Source organism: Leptinotarsa decemlineata, unplaced genomic scaffold (assembly GCF_025532065.1).
Source record: "Leptinotarsa decemlineata unplaced genomic scaffold, Ldec_3_MD MMD2_tig00002082_RagTag_RagTag, whole genome shotgun sequence".
Classification (NCBI taxonomy): Eukaryota; Metazoa; Arthropoda; class Insecta; order Coleoptera; family Chrysomelidae; genus Leptinotarsa; species Leptinotarsa decemlineata.
Genome location: NW_027412573.1, coordinates 6,797,370 through 6,821,757, shown reverse-complemented (window position 1 = coordinate 6,821,757; position 24,388 = coordinate 6,797,370). Strand labels below are relative to the sequence as shown.

General features: G+C 34.1%; 1 protein-coding gene across 2 annotated transcripts in view; it reads left to right on the top strand.

Moving 5' to 3' along the window:
- Positions 1 to 24,388, top strand: part of Blot (bloated tubules) — a 68,214-nt gene that overhangs the window by 37,269 nt on the left and 6,557 nt on the right. For both annotated transcript variants that reach the window (XM_074176910.1, XM_074176911.1), the window contains 9 exons: positions 8,745 to 8,988; positions 12,314 to 12,459; positions 19,336 to 19,379; positions 19,436 to 19,528; positions 19,595 to 19,763; positions 20,627 to 20,730; positions 21,046 to 21,280; positions 23,132 to 23,360; positions 23,873 to 24,138. In XM_074176910.1, coding sequence (XP_074033011.1) covers positions 8,745 to 8,988; positions 12,314 to 12,459; positions 19,336 to 19,379; positions 19,436 to 19,528; positions 19,595 to 19,763; positions 20,627 to 20,730; positions 21,046 to 21,280; positions 23,132 to 23,360; positions 23,873 to 24,138 — 1,530 coding nt within the window. The remainder of the gene's footprint in view (positions 1 to 8,744; positions 8,989 to 12,313; positions 12,460 to 19,335; positions 19,380 to 19,435; positions 19,529 to 19,594; positions 19,764 to 20,626; positions 20,731 to 21,045; positions 21,281 to 23,131; positions 23,361 to 23,872; positions 24,139 to 24,388) is intronic.

The window sequence follows — 24,388 nt, the reverse complement described above, 5'->3', positions numbered from 1 at the left end:
GTGCGACGCGTAACTTTCACGAGACCGAAAGAATTTTCATTGAACGTTCATCCATACAAAGTTAAAATGGTACACCAATTAACTGAAGATGACCCTGATCGAAGAACAGAATTCTGCAAAATCATGGCGGAACCCATTGCAAGGGGTCCATCCTACCTATCTCCACAAAATTTGTTTTAGTGACGAATGTACATTTTTTTAAACGGCAATGTTCACAGATAAAATTGCCGTTATTGGAGTGCCACCAACCCTCACGTTTTCCGAGAAACACATACCCAATATCCAGAAAAAATTAACGTTTGGGCAGGAATATTGGGAAACCAGATTGTAGTACCTGTATTTATTGATAAAAATTTAACAGGGGAACTGTATTTGAATATGCTGGAAACTTCTGTTGGCCTTCTCATCACTGAAATCGTCGAAGCGAATCCTAATGAAGTCGATATGGATATTGTATTCCAAGAAGATGGAGCACCACTCCAGACAAGTAAGAAACTATTTGGATACTACTTTTCCCGGTCGTTGGATTGGCCGTCGAGGTTCTACAGAATGGCTAGCTCGCTCGCCTGATTTGACACCTTTAGACTTTTTTCATGGGGCTATTGAAGCAAAAGGTGTAGGAAACTGAACCTGCTTCAATATTGGATATACGGCAGAGAATAATGAATATTTGTAGATATTTTGACGTTACTGTGTTCGAAAATGTTCGGAGTGGAATATCGGATAGGCTGTTCATATGTCAAGAAGTTCAAGGCAACCATTTCGAGAATATTCTGAACTGACCTCAAGTTTATTACCTCATATTATGTAGTTGAATGTCAATGTATTCAGGCAATTATTAAAAATTCCGCCATTTTGTAGTAGTTGTAGGGTTGTGAAGCATTTGTCAGGAGCTTCAAAAAGATGTATCACAAGTCCCCCCCTTTCCATTTATTTTTTTTCCCAGATGGCGCTCAGTCGCCATCTTTAAAGTGTCATCTGCCAATTTCACTTGAAAATAAAGTATTCATGCATTCATTTTATTATCCCAAATTTCAGTTTTTTCAGTTGACCCGTTCAAAAAATAAATGGGGGGGACATTAAAGAAATGCACTGTATATCTCAAGCTACATTCTGCTTTGTTCGCCTCCAGGCTTTTGAAGGCTTCTAAAAGTCTGGTGTCATGTATCGATATGAGGGTATTGTAAAAGTCACCAGAAATTTTGTTTGCTGGTCTGAAATTCACTATAATAGAAGCATTGGTTGTTGTTTGCCACGACAGTTTTTGGAAAACCATGTTTCACAGATAACCAATTTTCCGAAACTGCAATTGTGTTAATTTTCGGACTACCAAACCACATTTTAGCTCATTCTGAAATGAAATCACAGTATCCATAAATATACTATAACGTCTCCAGGTCTTCAAGAGATTGTCCAATCAGAATTAGATTTATTTTGTCTAGTAGATCGAACATTTCCTGAAACTGAAACGCTAGTCCAAAGTGTGAAAATTGTTTCACAGAAATATATTTGGTGAGCTAGGGTTGGATATTTTGATGCTGGTGTTTAAAGCTCCATAGTGGATTCTACTGGAAGTGTATTTTGGTGAAGAATAGTTTCAATTTCTCATTGGAGATGTATGAGTATCAGCTGATTGATACAGATGTATGCGATTTCTATAAGGATTGTAATCTCCTTTTTCTGAATTGAAAATATACTTGGAACACACACTGAGCCACCCACTTTCAAACGTGTTCTAAGATGACGTAGGCTAGTCTAACTGTTTATTCAGATGTATTTTTGAAAATTTTATCGTATCATGACTTTTGACGAGTAGTTATACAAGGGAGGTCCCAGAAGTAATCGGGACAACAAAGAAAACACAATAATTTTGGAAAAAAGCTCTATACACTTTTCCCACCAACGTTCAATAAGTTCTGTTTTGCTCCTCAAAATAGCCATCAACTGCCGACACCACTTCTTTATTGTTGGAAAAATCTTTGACCACTGAACAGAAAAAAATCTGAGAGGGCTAAATCTGCAGAATGGGGTGGAAGTTTGAATTGCTACCTCAGGTAGCAATTCAAACTTTCATTTGTTAATTTTGGTCATTGCGATAAATGAGTTGTAAGCTGGTGCATTGTCTTGATGAAACAACACTTTTTGCTCAGCCAAATGCGGCTGTTTTTGCTTGGTTTCTTCACTCAAACTTTGCAGTAAGTTCTCATAATGTTCGCCGTTGCTAGTTTCATTTTTTTTCAAACAGTCAATGAAAATTATCCCACGCGCTTTCCAAAAAACCTTGCCTGCAGATGAAACGGTCTTCGCCTTCTTTGGAGCCGGTTCTCCCCTTTGAGTCCACTGTTTTGATTGTTTTTTTTGTCTCGAGTGTAAAGTGATGGACCCACGGTTCATCCATGATTATGAAACGACGCAAGAATTCTGCTTTGTTGCTGTGAAACTTCGCTAAACACTCAATTGGCACATCTTCACGACACTGTTTTTGCTCGAGTGTGAGCAAACGCGGCACCATCTTACACACAGATTTCTCATAGCTAAATTTTCAGATAATATACGATCTACCACACTTTTTGAAATGCTTACTAAGTCTTCTAGCTTGCGCACTTTCAGTCGACGATCATTCAGTACCGCTTTGTGGATTTTCTTCACCATTTCTGGAGTCGTCACCTCATTTGGTCGACCACTGCGATGCTCATCTTGGAAGCTCGTACGGCCTCGTTCAAACTCTGCTGCCTAATACTTTACTGTTACTGCTTTTATATTGCTTGGGCTGTGGCCTTTCAAATAAAAATATTGTACCACATAACGACGACCAATTCACCGAAAACGTTTGATATTGATGACTGCCAAACTATTACTAAGATACCCAGCGTCTTCAAACTTGAAACATATGCTTTATAGATTGTGTACTTTTTAATACAGTGATATTTTTCAAACAACAATAGTAATTTTTTTTTCTTATTAGTCAGTGGGCTATGCTTGAAGACTGGCAGTAAACAAATCTAAAGAAATGAACTTTAAACGTACAAGCCAGTCTCGAATATACCTACATAGTAGGTTGAATGGACTGACGCATATCAGAAAACTACTACTCCCCTGGCTGCTTCCATGAAGGGCGTTGGATTATATCCGACAGGCGAAGGAATCTTAACAGTACTTCTGGGTACTTCTGGGTACTTCTGGGACCACCGTCAAACGTTTGACTCTATTTCAATGCCCTCGATATTTCTGTACGGTTGTAATCCAAAGACTTTGAGAAATCACAGAATATTCCTGAAGGGCTAGATATTTCTAATGGTATAGATGCTGATAACTTTAAACTCTCTGGAAAAGTATCTGTTAATAAGGACATATTGAAAACATATGAGAAAGATACTGGTAAAATATCAAAATTTTGGTTTAAGACCATTTTGAGGACGTTATCTAATCCGGTTTGAATTTTGGTTTGTATTTGGAAATGCCTTCGATAATAGTAAGCCTCGATTAATCATAACTGTTGTTATTGTATTATTATAACTAGTGTCAATTCTAGGATTGATCAAACTTTTTTGTACAGAGTAATATTCTCATGCATTTTAACAGCATTAATACCAAATTGATGAAACCGACTACAATTCAGCTGTTTCTAAATTACCTTCATATAAATCTTATGAAGGTGTATAATTTTGAGATTGTACTGAAAGGTGAATTCTTTTCTTCATCTGTAAGTTTTTCAAAATACTAACATTAAAAACTGAGTTCTTCAATAACTATGGTCGTCAATGTGTTAACACATTGTTTGAACAAAAACACTGAAATCACAGACGTCATAAAATATCACCAAGAAATTCAGACAGTAATAATATCATGTCAGTAGTTGTTTTTTCTTGAGGTCATTACACTGTTGAATTTATAGTTTGTTGAATATTTATCTTTCACAATGAAAACAATGTTTCTATCTTTTTTCTACTTTATTTGCCTTTTACTCGCAAGTTTAGTAATTTGGAGCGGTGGTGTTTGTCTGACAAACAACTTCAACAGGAATGATCTAGTAAATTGGTTTGGTTTACGCTGTTACAAATATTTCTTCAGAAATGTAGTGAATAGTATTATTCACTTGGAATTCCACTAAATACCCAGATATAGAGAAATACATTGTACGAATGAACTTAAAATGTCTACCACAAATGACACATTTCAAATTGTAAAAAATTTGAATATTATAATGATTAGACAGAAAAATGTCGCAAGACAATTCAAATGCTAGATTGAATATACTTGTGTTTGGAACCTTTGGTGTAGTAATTAATATTACTGGAGTTTCTTCCCAACACCAAATCGTTATTTTCAACACTTCGACACGTGTTTCGATCACTAAGTGATCATCTTCAAAATTAATTTAAGACACCAAAGGTGTGGTATACCTGTATGAGTGGTACACCTGTATGGTATACCTGTATAGTATAAATAGGGGTAGCCTTGCAAGTTTTTCAAGTTTAATCTTCCTCTTGAAGATGATCACTTGGTGATCGAAACACGTGTCGAGGTGTTAGAAATAACGAATTGGTGTTGGGGAAATACTCCAGTAATATTCAGATTGAATATGGTTGCTAAAATAAACTGTATCAACTCAAAGGGGTGATTAAGTGAGGTTCTGGTAAATGTCTGCCAAAAAACAACTTCTTTCCTGGCGAATATCACGATGAACATTGAATTATAGTAGTAGTATTTTAGCCCCACTTAGTGGAGCAGAAGAATTTTCATTTTATTATTATGTACTTTAAATAGGAATGTTGTAAAAACTTAATTGTTATGAAATTGAGAAGGAAATTACACACAAATTAATGAATTTATATTTGGGGGCTCAAATAATTTCATCTATAATTATTTCCTGGTTCCCAAAATTTTGAGACCGAGCCTGTAAATGAATGGAGGTTTTACGGTAAATTCAAATATTTAACGTTGAATAAACCGGTGGCTAATCAAGATAATGTTGGTTACAATCATTGAGCTTGTTATTTAATTGTATAGCAGCAGGTACACATGTGTGAATTAGATGAATGTACGTGAAAGTAAATTGGTTCCCATATAGTTTACAGCAAGCGGTGAACAAAAAGATGTGTTACCGAATATATTATGTGAGAATGTGAAGACTCTTGTAACTATGTGGATTGTGTTTCGAGAATAAAGATCTCGTAACATTATTGAAGTATGAATTAGTTCAGTTTGGCTGAAATAGGTCGAGAGATGTCAAATTGCAGTTTTAGAAAAAGAAATAAAAACGTAGGTTGGGTCCTTTCCACGAACTAAATTATTTCCATTCTTCACTAGATCTTAACTGAATCACATGTTTTAATTAAGTTTGTAGAGATTTTACGACTTGAATTTTACAAACAAGATGAACTTCTCGTTTCATCGTGATTATGTCGGTGATGAATTTGTTTCACCTTATCTCTTTCAATAAAATTGTAATCAATCATCGTTTATCGTTAATTACTTACTATAACAATAGGGACTGGTATTTTATGTTTCTATCACGTTTTATAAGTTCTAATGTGCAATCCACACCATTTCTATAAATAAAGATGAATCATCTATCGACAAAAATATTAGGAAATTGGAGAAATCACTGACTAACGAGTTTTGGATTCCAGGTATTAATTCTTGTTTGAATCATAGAATAGTATTTTAGTTAGCAGTTCTGGTGCTTAGGAGTTCTGGTATAGTTCAAGTAAACGATAAAGTGCAATCTACCTTCCAACAGCCCCCTTTTAAAAATATAATTATTCAAATAATCATTTCTGATCTTATGATTATATAAAAATCACAATAACTATATAATATATGAAAAATAACAATATATTAATATATTGTAATATATATTAATAGTATAAAATAACAATATTATACTAAACTAAAATTACTTTTTTGATCCTTTTCTACCAGTCTTCTTCGGTAATATTAGATACTTCTTATTTAATCAGCTGTATTATCTTCTCTTCAAATTTTGTAAAATTGTTTTTACGCCAGATGCTTTGTTTAAAATTTTCCCAAATCAACTTGATGGGATTGAAAACACAAAAATAGGGGGGAAGTCTCAGTATGGTGTGTCCATATTTTTCAGCAATACTCTCAAGGCCATACACTTTTTCAAATGTTTTTGTCTGTAAAACCTCCAGTAATTGGTTTTTGATATAGTAATTAAAAAAAAATTGATATCCATTAAAAAACTTTTCATCTTTCCCCGAATTTTTATTTGGTGTTTTGATGAGCTGTCGCGAGTGATAGGAAGCGTTTTCAAGAACTATTACACTATTCCCATCCAAATTTGCGATCCATGTGTTTTCAAACCATTCCTCGAAAATATTAGCTTCCATGTTTTTATGATAGTCAACATTGCAGTTCTCAAGTTTTTTCCACATAATTTCGAAAAATTCGGAACCCATCTTTCACTTCCTCCGCAATGCACAATGATTAGTCGCGATGCTTTGTTTGCAGGCATGTTAGGCGTACACATTCTCGAACCATCAGTCCGCCCTTTTGTAACTGTGCCGTGAGTGTCATAGTAAGTTTCGTCCAAATAGAAAATTTGCCGTTGTTCCTGTCTATATTTAGTAATTTGTTCTAAGTATTTGCCACCCAATTCCACTACTCTTTTGCTTTCCATAATTCCTTGACGTTTGTTTATTATTTTTAATCTAAATCCTAGTTTCTTTATCCAATTCTGAAGGGTTTTGTCACAGCAGCTCACGTTATGGCCGGGAGTATTTGATTTCTTCCTTATGATTTCAGTTGTAGTAATCTCATTGCTTTTGTAACAGTCTTATATTGTTTTTTTCAATGATTTTATTCGATAAACATCTAAAGGTTTTGGTGATTCCTGTATCACGTCTTGCGTCATAAAGTTTGTTTTTGACTATTTTACATACAGTTGAGGAAGGAAATTCGGTCAAATTTGATGTTGCTTGTAATAGTTTGTTTGCCTGGAAACTAAAGTTGAGATGTAGATTCTTATATACATTGAAATATACTCTCAATGATTCAATATTCAAATGCTTCCGAATCTTATTCACTGGTATTTCTTTTTCGCATTGTTCACTATCGCTGTTGGAATCACTACACTGCAAAAAGACTGCGTTGTTATCACACTCGTTATTACTATTAGTACTTGTCCAAGGACGCCACATTGCAAACAGATAACAAAAATTTTAGGTAATCATAACTGCACCAATATCGAATTTCAACATTCAAATCGCGATCAGTTCTTGAAATGAACACGACGGCGATAACATTCCCCGATTTCCCAGATTCCTATTCCTCATCGTAACATGACTTCAAATTTAATTTTATGATTCTTCAGTCAATCACAGAACTCGGTTAGTGAAAATTATCCAGTAGGAACCGCCAATTCTTCAGTCCACGTGGACTAGTTGGCAGCGGCTTCATTTCTCTATATTGGTTTTTTTGGCCTTTGAGAGCGCCGTCACCTTTAAGTATGCACAATACCGTTTACTTCGACTATATCTCACATTATTGTGAGATACTATGCACCTTTTGTGCATCTACTTGAAACGCACGTTTTATGGTTGAGTGGAAGAACAAGTCTCTTCTGCCGACTAGACTTGAACTTGCCTTTTAACTGACATTCTTTCCTATATATTTTGTATTCTCACATTATAATTTATATATACACACACAATTAATATTTCAGTCAGTAAAAACGATTATTAATATTAGATGAAAGTTTTTTCTTTTGGGAGTTCGAGAAAAAATTATTATGGTTTGAGCATATAAGTAGGACAGGTCCTGGCCTTAGCACCGCCATAGATATGGGGACAAAGTATTTGTTCCGAAATCAACATTTCCTTAGTGGAACAGGCTTTCCACAATTCGGATTCCAAATGAAATGAATGTAGGTTAGATGTAACTTTGATAATGGATTTATAAAGAATTTACTGTAATAATTCACCATTTTTACATTCTATAAGGTAAGATAATGTATTCCACCAACAGTCTATTAACAAATTGTTGTCTGAGATAACTACTTTCAATTCAGACAATATACGAGGGACACATGAAATCATAGTAGGTATCTTGTGATCGGCAATGAAATTTTAAATGAATTCGTTCTATTTTCGAATTCTTTTCTGTAAACGATCTGAGTGATTTTTGTATTATCAGCAATTTTTTCTTCAATTGAAACCATTGACGAGACAACTATTTGAATTGTTGATGAGATAGAATCGGTGCCCAATTTTGTACCTTGATAACCTCGTTGTTAATATTTAGGCCAAAAAATTACTAAGCCTTTCTAGATTCATTGTTCATAGAAACTTTCGAAATTATTTTTTCTACCTTGTACGTGTTTTTTTTTTTGCCGTCGGACGCATAGTCCATAATAGCCAGCAACTAAACGTTAGTTTTCCTCTCAATTTTTCGAAAACAAGGGAATAAGTTTCAGGATATTACTTTTCACACCCAGGGGTCGATCAGGGTGACTTTGCACAGAAAAGGTAGACCACGGAAAGAAAGGATTTTGAGGATGGGAACATGAACACATAGAATTCACAGCACTTGTACGTGTTCCAAACAAATAATTTCATTACTCTCTGTCAATATCATACTGCAACTATTCACATTACCCAGTATTGTTTGAATTCATTGAAATTTGCAAGTCACTTCTAAAATGAATTGTACCTATAGCTGGTATCTAACATCATATAGAAGTATTATTCCTTCCACTGATTCGTTTTTTTATATTTCAGTCGTGCCAAACATGGATGTCGTACATATCAACAGCGTTATGCACCATATCGATGGCACTTGGACTAGGAAACCTTTACAGACTTCCTCAGACCACAATGATAAGAGGGGGACTGCCGTTTCTAATAGCGCATCTGATCCTGACCACTTTTATAGGGCTTCCTCTTCTATTTCTTGAACTGGGAATAGGCCAAATGGCACAAGAGGGGTTCATCAAATCTTGGAGGGCCATACCGTTCTTCAAAGGTGATTCAGTTGATTTTTTTATAGTTTACGTGATTTACTTGTTGGTTTTTCAATAATTTTTAATATTTTTATTGCTCAGTGACATGATGCAAATGGATTTGAATTATTAGTGAATGTGATATATCGAGACTCTATACCTTAATCTGTTTTCATGTCCATATTTGAATTTCATTTTCAATTATAATACTTAGTAGTTACTTCGTTCATATATTTTAGCAATAATCTCAATATTTCTACCACTGTATTTAGAACATTAGATCAATAGATATCACTATTCATGGACATACTTGATATTACTCAAATACTTGAACTTATTTGAATAAAATTATAAAACAGTAGATTCGCCAAATGAAGAACTGTCAGCTCCGACTCCTAGATATCTACCTATTGAAATTGGATAGATGAAAGCTGGTCTCATTTAGAAGATTTCATAGCGAGCGGGTGTCATTAATAAAAGTTATAGTTTTTGTGTTTAGTGTAAAAGTACCAATTTTGTGTATTACTTCAATATATAGAAGTATCGTTCATCTCATTTAGTTGGAACGTCCAAAAATACAGGTGCTGCTGCCATAACCACTGAGAAAGCAAAACAACAGAAATATCGAAATGTTAAAAATAACTTTATATTTTGTCCTGTGGCTGTAGAAACTTTCGGTGTATTTGGGCCCTTATATTTAAATTTTGTTAATGAAATCGGCAGAGGGATATCTGAAGAAACTAAAGAAAAGAGTTGTATAGTTCAAGTAAACGATATAGTGCCCCCTACCTTCCAGCAGTTCCCCTTTAATAAAATAGTTAGGGAGCCAAGTAATTTATTCAATAATAATTTCTGATTATATAAGAATCACGATAACTATACTTACTCGCACTTGAATAGGTGTGAATCACAATAAACCCTTGCGGGTTACGGTGGAGGGTCGAATAGACCCACTCATTTGTGACCTAACCTAACCTAACTATTTACTCACATATATATACAATCGATCGCTTCAAAAACACTTCACTAACTTTCTTCGAAAGCTTCTGATACTTCCTCTTCCATATTCTCAGTTTCACTATCTCTGTCGTCATTTAAATCAATAATGAATTTATTTCCACCATTGATATGGAAGTGTTCTCCATATAGTCTTTTTCAACAAAAATTACTTTTTTAATCCTTTTCTGCCAGTCTTCTTCGGTAATATTAGATACTTCTTCTTTAACTAGCTCTATTACCTTCTTATCAAATTTTGGAAAATTATTTTTACGCCTCATGCTTTGTTTCAATTTCCCCAAATCAACTCGACGGTATTGAAAACACAAAAATAGGGGGGAAGTCTCAGGATGGTGTGTCTATACATTTCAGCAATACTCTCAAGGGCATACACTATTTCAAATATTTTTGTCTGTAAAACTTCAAGTAGTTGGTTTTTGATATAATTATCTTCAAAATACAAATTGTTATACATTAAAAAAATGTGTATTTCATCTTTCCTCAAATTTTCATTCGGTAATTTGATGAGCTGTCGCGAATGATAGGAAGCGTTGTCAAAAATTATTACACTATTCGCATCCAAATTTTGGATCAATGTGTTTTCAAAGCATTCTTCAAAAATAGTAGCTTCCATGTTCTTTTCATAGGCAACATTGCCGTCCTCAAATTTTTTTCCACATAATTTCAAAGAATTTGGAACACATCCTTTACTTCATCTGCAATGCACAATGATTAGTCGCCATCCTTTGTTTGTGTGCATGTTAGGCGTACACATTCTCGAACCATCAGTCCACCCTTTCGTAACTCTGTCGTGAGTGTCATACCAAGTTTCGTCCAAATAGAAAATTTGCCGTTGTTCTTGTCTATATTCAGTTATTTGTTCTAAGTATTTTTTACGCAATTCCACTATTTCTTTTGCTTGCTGAGGATTGTTTATTATTTTAAATCTAAATCTTAGTTTCTTTATCCAATTCTGAAGACTTTTGTCACAGCAGCTCACGTTATGGCCGGAAGTATTCAATTTCTTCCTTATGATTTCAATTGTAGGCATCTCATTGCTTTTCTAACAGTCGTATATTGTTTTTTTCAATGATTTTATTAGATGAATATCTAAAGGTATTGGTAATTCCATATTACATCGCGTCTTGCGTTTCATAAGGTTTGTTTTTGACTATTTTACGTATAGTTGAGAAAGGAATTTCGGTTGAATCTGATGTTGCTTTTACAGTTTGTTTCCCTCGAAACCAAACTTGAGATGTAGATTCTTGTACACAATTGAAATATACTCAATATTCAAATGCATCCGAATCTTATTCAGTGGTATCTCTTTTTCACACCATCGCAATTGGAATCACTACACAGGAAAGAGTCTGCGTTGTTATCACACTCGTTATTACTATTAGTAATTGTCCAAGAATGACACATTTTAAACAGATAACAAAAATTGTAAGTAATTATAACTGCACCAATATCGAATTTCAACACTCAAATCAGTTCCTGAACTGAACATTGACAACACGACTCTTATAACCATCCTTACATTCTATTCGTCACCATATGACTCTTCAGCCAATCAAAAAACTCGGTTAGTAAAAATCATCCAATACGAACCGCCAAGTCTACAGTCCACGTGGACTAGGCAGCGGCTTTATTTATCTATATTGGTTTTTTTATTTTTGAGATCGCCGACAGCTTTAACTATGCACAATACCGGTTACTTCGACTATACATATACGTAAGAATGGTCAGTTCTGTTGAAACACACAGGGGTCCACAATGCACCAAAAAGAGATAAATATTATAAAACAATCTTACGTTTTACCTTTTACCCTACACTTTCAATGTACTCAGCACTCCTGTGAATGGTAGGCTGAAACTGTATGATGTCTTCATTAGTAAGAGTACCGTTGGTCAAGAGTATTAGACAAAATATTTGACATGGGGTTATGGAGAAGGGGTTTAGGGATAATGTATGCATCTTGGTCTAGGCTCTGATATACAGTTAAAAGACGTATCCTCGACAAAAATACTTATGAACTTGAGGCTGCAATCCAAAGGACGAGTTCTGAAATTCTCCGATCTGTTTCAGTCTGTTTGAAATGTGTTTTTCCGTTAATCAGCTGTCGCCCCCATACGAACGACAGCTCTCAGAAGTTGAGAAACTTGTGCGAGCTAAGGACTAACGAGGTCTTACCTTTTAACGTGTGATTCCTAACACGGATGATTCCATGATTTATCCATTCGAACCCTAAGCTCGCTTCTATTGGTAGAGACAATTCATAGCAATCTAGTGAATTTAGGAACTTGTTAACTTAGAGACGTTTTGATTTTTACTCAGTAAATTTTTTTCAGGAATAGGATACGTCAAATTTCTTGCAGGATGCATGTTGAGTATCTACTATCCATTATTTATGGCTTTATCTTTATACTACGTGATATGGATTTGTAAAGGCCCGATTCCATTTCAAGAATGTTCTGCAGGCGTGAAGATGACACAGGTAGGTGACCTTAGAAAATGTTATATTATGGTTACTTTTGGTTGAAGTTTTGCGAGGTTGAAACTCATTTGAAAGACTTGGAAAATATCCAAAAAAAGTTCATACCTAGAATAATAAGAAAATTTAAAAGGGTTTGGAATGTATTTCCGTCCCTTACGAACGGCAGCTGTCAAAATTTGAAACTTGTGCGGAGCTAAAGATTAACGAGGTCTTGCTTTTTAGTGAATCCGGTAACGTAGGGAAACATCATTCATAAGTTTATGAATTTGTGGGCAAGAAAAGGTTGACTCTAATCTAGGGACCAAGACTCCGAGACTCTGGCGGGAAATGAATCTTTTCAAAAAACAATTTTCCCACACCAGAACAAAAATACTGTTTTTCGACGCGAGTTTCGCTAGCCAAATGAGTATCATCAAGAGATGTCTGAAATTATCAGGAGATGACTAAAACTGCTTCAGTTTTACAAAAAATTTTGACTCGATATTATTTTCTTTCCTGACAATAAATAACTTCTGGTGGGTTACAAAATGTTTGAATCTCTCGATATTCCAGAATATTGAATTCTGGCAAATCCTTGCCAGACGAATGATACATCCGACAATTACCGAATCAAATTTAGGATTTTGATAAGAAAATGCTTTGAACTTTATTCACACCTAGCTGTAACCTTACCGAAATATTTTTGCACCATGAACACATGAAAAAGCTACTAATTAAGACACTCATTACCACGCACATGTGCGATTGTTGTTCTACAGTCCATTTACAAATATTTAATATTCGTATTACATGCAATAACAGCTTAAAACGAGATTGCCTTACGCTGACTTTAATCTCATTACAGTTTGTTCAGTTACCTCTTTACTAACAATGCAAATAAACGATACAGAGTTGTTCAAACAAGGTTGGCAAACTTGAGAATGGCAATATCGATTTGTTGTGTTGATACAGTAGTTAAGTGAGAATAGACTATGAAAATAATTTAAATACCTATGAATGATGTCACATGTTATCTGGATTGGTGTTAACGGGCATATCAAGTTGTGCATGAGTGTTTCTCGTAGATACACAAGAAATTAGAAAAATAAACATTTTCATCCGACGACTCAACTTTCTTCAGTGTGTATATTTTTTCAAACAAATACAAATATACAGTGCGGTTCATATGTATGGAATAAATTCACTTTTAGCGTTGTTATGTACTATGTGAAAAAACCTGAAACCTCCAGCACCCCAGCAACCCCTCGAAAATTTTAAATAGCAAAGGCGGTCGTGTGGCACCTTGTTGGAAAGGGATTTCAGTCCTCTGTTCAGCAATATAAAGTTTTTTAAGTTTGGTGCAATCATGACTGAGAAAATTAATTTCACAATTAAATTAAATGTTCAAAATGACCACCATTATTCACTTCTTGACAATAACCTGATCTATTAAACAGACCATCCCTGTAACACGCTCCTTACTAACATTGAGAACCTGGAGAAAATCTTTGAAGATACTAAAATATTAGACAAAAAGCCAAACAAACAATTGATATGAATCTAGTAGGCTGCTGTCATTTAGGTATTTAAAGTTACTAAAAGACGTCAGTATAATATTTGTGGGCGCATTGTATGTAATTATGGCTCATTTGTCCGAGACTCAAAGAATAGACATTTTAATTATGATTGGTTGTGGTAATAAAACAAGAACTCAAAAGGAGGTTTGTGAAATTTTTAATAATAAATACCCTGGTCAACACGTGTCGCAGTCTACAGTTAGTAAAATTGAAAAAGAGTTTCGTGGAACAGGACATGTAAAAAATATTGGAAAACCAGGTGGAAATGTTCAATTTACTGATGAAAAAAGTTAGATGTACTTCTAGAGATTGAGGAAAATCCGCATAAGACAACTCGAGAACTTGCCGCCGACAATGATGTAAGTAAATCATCTATTTTGAGAGTTTTGCATAAAGAAAAATACCACCCTTACAAAGTTCAGTTGGTTCAGGAGTTAAATGAAGATCCTGATAGAAGGCAAGAATTCTGTGAATTGATGATGGACAGAATGAACGCAGATTTGCAGTTCATAAACAAAATAGTGTTTTCTGATGAAGCGACGTTTCCTTTAAACGGAACAGTTAACAGACAGAAGCAGAGTAGATGTTGGAGCAGAGAAAATCCTCACTGGATGTGCGCGACTCACACTCAGTATCCTAAAAAAGTTAACGTTTGAGCTGGTATCATTAACAATAACATTATTGGCCCTTATTTTTTTAACAGCACTGTTAATGGTGAGGTTTATCTAGATTTTTGATTAACTGCATACATTACTAATACTGATGTTAATAATCCAAATGAGATAGATCGAACTATTTACTACCAACAAGACGGAGCTCCACCGCATTTTGCACGTACAGTTAGAAATTATTTAAACGATGTTTTTCTCAGTAGGTGGATTGGAAGACGTGGAACGATCGAATGGCCGGCTAGATCCCCCGATTTGACTCCTCTCGATTATTTCTTATGGGGTTATTTAAAATCTGAAGTATATTTTAATAGACCAAACAATAATGCTGATTTAAAAGTAAGGATAACGGAAGAAATTAACAAAAATAACTCCCGAGGTCATACAAAATGTTGTACGAGAATTCCGAAATCGCCTCGGTTATTGTCAAGAAGTTAATGGTGGTTATTTTGAACATTTAATTTAATTGTAAAGTACATTGAAAAATACATTCTAAATATTATGTGGCATTATTATCTTCATTCTACGTAAAGTTTTGTGATAACTAGAGACATTATCAAAATTTTACATCTTAAAAATCAATTTTCTCAGTTATGATTGCACCAAACTTAAAAAACTTTGTATTGCTGAACAGAGGATTGAAATCCCTTTTCTTTTCGAGGGAGTGCTTATAATTCAGAAGGGGTACTGGGTGGGGATAATATTTTCATACTGTAAATTGTCAATTTAAGAATAAAAATCGAACTGTCTCAGGTTTTTTTCACATAGTACATAATAGCGCTAAGAATGAATTTACATGTTTAACGTATTCGGTTTCATAGACCAGTGAAATCCAACATGCCTCATAGAGAACGACCACAAAATAAGTGAAAAATGCTTAAAGTTGTTGAGACAACAGGGTTTTGAATGCATTCGGAAGTTTAGAAATCGAGGAATGAGGTCCAAGAAAAGCGACAAAGTCGCTGTGCACTTCAGCCAACGTAACAGAAGACGATTAATACGTCAGAATAAAAACGGGGTGATCGGGATTCGATGAAGTCGACGAAGTCCGTTTTTGCCTGGTCCCGATTGGCGAAGGTTCTACCGGTGAGAAAGTTATCGAAGTGACTGAAAAGATGATAGTCGGTTGGAGAGAGGAATGGGTAGTATGGTGGTTAACCGTAAAATCGATTTTCAGAATTTGAAACCCACTTTCGAAAGCATGCTAAGTCAACCTGACGAATACGATAATTATCCAGAGAATTCATTGAATTATCCCATAACAGAAGAAGAACTTTCAGACTGCCTTAACGAAACTAAAAACTCCTCTCCTGGCTCAGATGACATTCCTATGAGTTTCCTCAAATAGATACCTAATAGCTCTAAAAAATTACTTCTCAGAATTTATAACGTAATTTGGAGCAAACATGTTTTTCCTCGCTTGTGGTCTGAATCAATAATAGTTCATATACACAAAACCGGCCATTCAAAATCGTCAACCGAATCATACAGACCCATTGCACTTATCTGCGCAATATGTAAAATTCTAGAAAAAAATCATTATTAAAAGATTAATGTGGAGTCTGGAAAAACAAAAACTTCTCATACCTCAACAAAGCGGATTTCGAAAAAAAACAATCTACACTGGTAGACCTTGAATCTGAAATCCATAAATTTTTTGCCATGAACCAAGATTGTATTTCATTTTTTTTATATATCCAAAGCTTATGATACAGTAAGGAGACACACAATTATCAAAACACTACAAAACACACGACATCAAAAGGAAGAAAACTTTGAAAATAACAGGAAGAAACCTCATTATGAGCAATTTGTTTAGCAAATTGAAAATGTACAGAAAAACTATAGGGATAACCAAATTATCTTATCATACACCAATCGATCAAACTTGAAATATTATAACCTGGAATTCATGCTAATTGGGCGAGAAAATTTCATTTAAATTGGATGAGGTATATTATTTTTATAAAATTATAAATGAGTATTTGAAAACGTTAGAATGTTAGTGTTTACATCTAAACTGAATACTCACATCTAATTCTGACTAAAACAGATTAACTTTCTTCTACTCACTTACCCAGGTAAATATATATTGTAACTACTCTCCGATATAATATTGATATCAGTAATCATGTTCTGCTGAATTTTAAGAGAATACTTCAACAATATTTATTCAGCGTTTATGTTCTAGTTAATTGCTGGAAGCGTGTTTTTCCCGCATTATTATAACTATTCCTGTACTCTTGCCTACTAGCTATGTACATTTACTACTACTACTACTATCATTATACTATATCATCCTGTAAAGGGATGTGTCTAATAATTTATTTGTTGAGAGGTTTCACGGAAATAAATTATTCACATCTGTGGGTTTAAACATGACTTCCATCAAATTGGGATCCCGAATCTTTATGTGGTCACACATATTCCTTTATTTCATGTCAGATGTTTGGTTAAACTAGAAGGCATCATTGCCTCTTCTCTCATCACACAAATGTGTAATAATTTGATAACCAATTCATCCAAGTAAAGCTGTGGGGCATATATAAATTGCCTGTGATTTTCAACTCTTGTGGACTTCAGTAATGAATGATAATTGAATAGTGAAAGTTGTAAATATTTCAATAATCTGTATACCTTGTAAAGGAACCTTGAAACACATTTATTACGATTTTATGCGGCAGCAATTACCATCACACCATTCTTCAATTTTCATACACTGCCTGTATCTTTTCATGTGATGTAAGGGGGGTGCTGAAAGAATGAATCCTTGGGGCATGCCACATTTCACATCAAGTTTGACTGACTTCTTGATGAAGACACAAACACCTCTGCTTATGTTGAATACTTTCGAAGCCATAATGCTGGAATATCTTTAGCACAGTTCAATGATTCAGTCAACATCCGTAGGCAAGACACTGCTAACAAATCCTCCATTGTTTATGTTATTTTAGATCATTTGAAATTCTGCTTTTTCTACTCCATTTCTCTTTCTAAAATATGTGATTTAGCAGACCGAGTAATTTTTCCTCATCCAAGTATTGGCAATATACAGTGTGTCCGCAAGGTATGGAATAAATTCGATATTTCCAAAACCAAAAGTTGTTTTACAAAACCTGAAACACGTCGATTTTTAATTTTAATATTCTACATTTCATAACAAAATTTCATTATACAGGGTGATCCATCGGTAATTTTTTTAAATGCAACACCCTGTATTTGGTATCAGTTTTAGATAATCCGTAACGAGCTGATTCCGAAAAATTATGATACTTGGGGTCTAACGGACAAAATTTGAAAGATGTGCGCTTAGAAAATGAATTTTATTGATATCTAATAAAAGTAGAAATTAATGACTTTATTTAATAAATAGATGACTTTATTTTAAATGTTCGAACTGTAGTCCTTGCTGTAGTTGACAGTAAACGTGCTAACAATGATTTCTTATTAATTTCGAAAAACTAGGCGGCTAGTATTTTTTGTTATTATGAAATGTCATTATTTCGATTGATGTTCAGTAACTGTTAAATATGACAGTACCGAGTTGTATTAATTCGTGAATTTTCTGTAGTATTGCTTCGAATTAATTTGAAGTAGGTGGGTTGCTATGGAGACAGATCGCGAACTCGGATGGAAGTGTGTAACTTATTTAATGAAAAATATCCAGAAAGACGCATAACACAGTCAGCAGTAAGTAAGATTGAAAATAAATTTCGAGAAACTGGTACAGTTAAAAATGCATGCAAATCAGGTCTGTAAATGATGATACAAAACTAGATGTTCTACTTGCTTTTGAAGAAGATGTGCACACTTCTGTTCGTAAGGTTAGTCGTGATTTCGATGTCAGTAAAACAACTGTACCTACACAAAGTATTGTTCCAGATAGAAGAATAGAATTTTGTGAAGCCATGATGGATAACTGTCACCGACACCGTCTCCTCGTAAAAAATATAACTTTCTGATGTAGCCACTTTTACATTAAATGGTAGGGTCAACCGTCAAAACTGTAGGTACTGGGCCAAAGAAAAACCCCACTGGATGCGTGAGCATCATACAGAATACTCGCAAAAGGTAAATGTATGGGCTGGCATTGTAAGAAACAGGATCATCGGACCCTACTTTTTCGACAAGGTTCAATAAGAATTTATTCAACGTTTAGGTTACTAGCAAATACAGCAAGGACTACAGTTCGAACATTTAAAATAAAGTCATGTATTTATGACTGGATTACTTTCCCATTTTTAAATTAATCATTAGAAAAAAAATATAAAATAATAAATTAATTTCTACTTTTATTATATATCAGTAAAATTTATTTTCTAAGCGCACATCTTTCAAATTCTTTTCGTTAGACCCCAAGTATCATACCTTTTCGGAATCAGCTCGTTACGGATTATCTAAAACTGACACCAAATACAGGGTGTTGCATTTAAAAAATTGCCGATGACGTCATCACATTAATATGGATCACCCTGTATAACGAAATTTTGTTGTAAAATGCAGAATATTAAAATTAAAAATCGACGTATTTCAGGTTTTTATAAAACGACTTTTGGTTTTGGAAATATCGAGTTTATTCCATACTTTGAGGACACACTGTATAACTAAGTTTCAACAAATGAGATAGTGACTTTTCAAACTATATTTTGCAGGACGGTTACTCAAGTTACGGCAAGAGTGGACAACAATGTTTGAGGTAAAGCCGTGGATACATATTTTCTTCCTTCAATAACATTTTCTATATATTTGCAGGGCAACATTTCTCAAACCACCTTCAGAAGATCCTTACTGGTACGGGGTTTTTGCCGGAATTTTGTTGATGGTGTGGCTAGTGATAACCATATTGTAAGTGCTGTAGGTTACTGTTGATCCAACGGAAAACTAACTTCACTAATTCTCTTCCATTTTCAGATCGTTTGGCAGAACGAAAAGTTACATCAGGTTACTGTTGTTGCTGGTAGTTCCAACCTTTGGCTGTTTTCTGGCCCTCTTCGTGAAATCCATGATGCTACAAAATGATTTCGACAGTCTTCACAGTTTCATTTTCGATGCTGACTGGAGTTTATTAAAGAGTGCCAATGTGAGTGGTATCACAAGTTTTTTGGTGATAGAAATAATAATGATCATACACCTCAATAGATTTTTTTGAATTTAGGCTGAAGCTTTTTTGTTCATTCTCGAATTGATGAGGAATATATTTAGCTTTTTTCATATAGTTGAATTGTAACTGTCGGAAACTTTTAAAGAAAAGTGTCTCTTTCAATTTATTACAGAAAATACCCAAGGACAAGAAAAGGATTTTTGCTATATTCGGGTGATAGGTATTAAAAGGAATCTTATTTGAATTGAAGAGGTTATATTTTTAGGAGTGATTAATTTTTGGGAAAGAAAGTTTTTTGCTTTCTACTACTCCATCTTGATACAAAAAAAAGGGATGACAGTGTTTCATGTAAGTGCAATTTATCACCATTCATTCAAAGTAGAACTCATGTGAATGATATCTGATTTTTATTCCACAACGAATGTTTGAAATACAAACTGAGTAGAGAAAAGTATCTTCTGTATAATTCAGTATTCATATATAAGTATTTGTTTCGAAAGAATTTTTTTCTTTCGTGTAATTCAATGTTTATATGAAAGTAGCTGTTTCAGGAGGACTTTCTTTCAGTTTGTGTCTGAAAGTTACTTCTTTGCATGATCTACACATCCATGTATAGAGTTACTTATTTTCAAATTGATTACTTCCTTCCTTTCTTTGGAAGATTCCCTCATCCCTTTTTTTGTATCAAGATGGAGTAGTAGAAAGCCAAAAACTTTCTTTCCCAAAAAGGTATTAAAAGTTCTCTTCATATATCTGTATCTAAAAAAATACATTTCAGAAATATTGCTTGTCCTTAGTCGTTGTAGAGGTTTGAATTGAATTTTGAAAATCTTATTTTTTAGGTGTGGTACTATGCATCCATCCAAGTATTTTTCTCAACCACAGTTGGGTTTGGTTCCTTTGTTACTAACGCTGGAATAATTTACAACAAAGTGAACCCATTCTGGTAAGTTGAACCATTATTTCTTTTTTTTTCCAACCTCTGGAAAATTGGAAAATAGTAAAATTTCAACACAGAAGGAAATTTCACAACTCAATAATAAATTTTAAAAATGAATCTGACAATTGTGTTGAATTATTCTTAATTGGGTAATTGTTCTCATAAATCTCAGAAAACAGCTATACGAATAAATAAAACATTTACTTAGGTAGATTCAAGATCACACTTTTTGATGAATTCTGCACATTACGAATGTTCAACTCTGCACTTCACCATGTTGAAATTTTATAATAATTATTCAACTTAGAAATGGTTTTGCAGGACTGCTTTGGGATATAGTGCAATAAACGTGATATTCGGAGTGGGCTCCGTCTTCATTTCGCAGTCTATGACAAATCGAACAAGTGTTAACATATCTGGTGATACTGGCGACGTAGCTGAAGTTCATCTGGTTTCATTGATTTACGACATTGGAATACATAGTGGAAGTTCAGACATAAAGACATGGATACTTCTAGTGCACGTAGTATTTATTTTGTCTGGATTAACCAGTATGGTGAGTAACTATTGTTAACAACTTCAAAACATTTATAGGTTCTGTTAATTCAAACTCAGAAACATTTTAAATATTATACGGCCTCATTATAATGATTTCTTCAGTTTCAACATAATTTGTTTGAATTTTCAACAAATGTTCTATAGAAAACTAAGAATAACAATAACTTCATTTATTTTGACAGCTTTGATCTGCTTAAAATAACATTGAAAATAATTCTTTCTTGCTTTAGTTACATATATATGGAATGTCTTTGAATATAAAAAATGTTGAACGATTTTTTTCTAGAAATAAAATTCACAATTGAATTTAGTTACCTTCAAAGTAGCATTGATGAAGTTTGTGATATGTGTGTTTTTTTTGACAAATCTCTCATTTGAACTCATTAATTAGTAAATCACTGCAGTTGAAAACAATATATATCTATCTTACATTAGTTCAGTTCTAGGATATACGTCAACCTCATTATTCCTGCATGTACCTAACTACAACACTTTTTTATGTAACCGTGTGAGGGTATAATTGGGAATTTGCATGCATAATTCAATCTTAATTATCTTCAATCCAGAGGAACGCAGGATTATAAAAGATATGTTATTTTTTCACAGTCTTGGCAGGTGATATAAACTGTACCGACACCGTATAGAAGTAAACACAAGTAAATTCACTCTCCGCCATATTTGGGTCAAGATTCCCCACTTCGAATTTTATGCGCGGCCGACCTACAGCGCAACCGACTGTGTTTACTTCTATACGGTGGTTACCGTATGCTAGTTACTTTATTGTTCGGAATTCCAGTGAAATCAACTGGGAACACTGCTTTGGTTGAATTACCAAATCGTTTTACTCATTGTGGACATTTCAATACAATATCTCGGTTCAAGCATTCGGTAATTCGTTTGAGGATGAAATCATATGAACGAGCCTTGCTCGATTAAAAAAATCACCGCATCAAAATTATTCACACTTAGTAACTTCTTGAATTATTATGATTTGTTAGGTTACATTGCAATATGTTGGTAGGTATATATGAGAAACTATTCTGTAAAAAAGTGGTTTACCATCTAAATAAATGAATATTTTAATTCTATATTCAGCATAAAGTGCTGAAGTTAGTCAGAGTTCAAAATTTCACAGCTCACGAAATCTTCAGAGCTAAGGTTAAATCAGAAGTTAAAAATTAATGAAATAACGAAACACCGAAAAATAATACTAATCGAAACTTCATCATATGATGCTGTTTTGTTTTGGAAGAAAAGGGATGTTGCATTTTGAATAGATTTAGGTAATCCAATGAAAGGTTGAGTTCCCAAAAAAATATCTATTTTTGGGAGCAACTCGTTAATATTTGTGGCACATAAAAAATATTTGTTTTTTGTTCGATATTGGTGAATCTGATAATTAATTGTATATCATTTTATTGGAAAGATATGGTGGTGCTAATTTCAACTCAATTTTATATATAAAAAAATGCTTGGAAAAAGGGAATATTTGGTAACTGACATCCAATTTAATGAAAGGTAAAACTGAAAATTGTGGCATAAAATAAATCCAAAACAATCACTTCTTCAATCACCATTGTCTTCAGTTTTTTCGTCTACTAAAGACGCCATCTGGGTTGGTGAAACGCCCGTCAAAAAGAGTTTTGAACTTCTGGTGACTGGCAAAAGTGCTCGTTTTGGACCCAATTTAGTATTATCAGCTTATGATGAATAGAGATGTGTCTGTTGCTATATAATATTATTATTTCTCTTTGATTTCTGATGACAGAAAGAGTTTCAGCTACTTTTCAACGTAACCATTCAGTGGAGACTATTTCATCTTTTTTTGAACACAACTTTCTTGTTTCAGGCAACTCTATGTTATACTTTACTCAAAGCCATCACAGTGGAATGCAAGGCTAAAAAAGTGAAATGGTGGCATGCCAGTATTGTCATGGGTTTCATAGGATTTGTCTTAGGTTGTGCGGTTCTGTTACAACCTAATTTTGATATTGTACACCTGCTGGACCATTATATTGTCGGCAACTTAATTCTAATAACTGCAGTCGTTGAGGTTATGGCAATGATTGCTTTCTATGGTGAGTTATTCCAAAGAAGTTTGGTTAATATTAGAACTAAAAGCACCTGAAATATTCACTTTGACTTCTAGGTGCCTCTATAGGAATAATTCATAAATATACATTATGCTATGACGAGCACTTCATGTGTCGTGGTGAAGTATGATTGAGTTTCGGTTAAGTTTTACTATAGAATTTAACACAATATTGGAAATTCAACATTATTCGTAGTAGATTATTTGAAAATAACTATAATTCTTTAGATAGAGAAAGATATATTGTGCGAACGTTATTTCGAGAGGTACATAAGTCATTAAAAAACTTTTCATTACACTTACAATTGAAAAATTTCACCTATCATCAAAAAAAACCTGAAACTATACTACACCACTAAACTACCACCACTCTTATACAGTTTTCCATATTCTCCAAGAGAATATGATTTACCTTTATTGAAGTTCAATTATACTCAAGAGGGCGTATTGTCGTTACAATTTTCTGAGCACAATCGTACAATGACAATTTTTTTCCAGGGACAGAAAGAATAAGATCTGATTTCGAATTCATGCTTGGACATATTCTGTCGGGATTATGGCTCCTCTTGTGGTGGGCTGCACCTCTCATTCTCACAGGCTTGTTCGCTTGGGGGATGATTACTCTACCCATGGAGGGCATCTTCAGAGAAGATCCACCCTGGTTGTACTTGACAGGATGGGGTGTGGTACTGGTAGCTTCCCTCTTCATTTTTATCAAAGGAGTACACACAGTTCACATTCAAGATGGGTATACTTGGAAAGATGTGAGTAGAATTTTGTACACAACCAGTTTTGCAGGTTTGCTACAGCCGTATTGTACATATTTTTGTAAATGTAACACCTTCTTTCCCTAGCTACTCGTGGGGAAATTCTTTCTGACGTTGAATGTATAGACGAGATGGATGTCGAGCTTACGACTCCAACTGACCTTCCTGTAAATTTAATTCAGGAGCGAGTCTACAGAGGAGATGGATGTCGAGTTTACGACTCCAACTGACCTCGCTGTAAATTTAG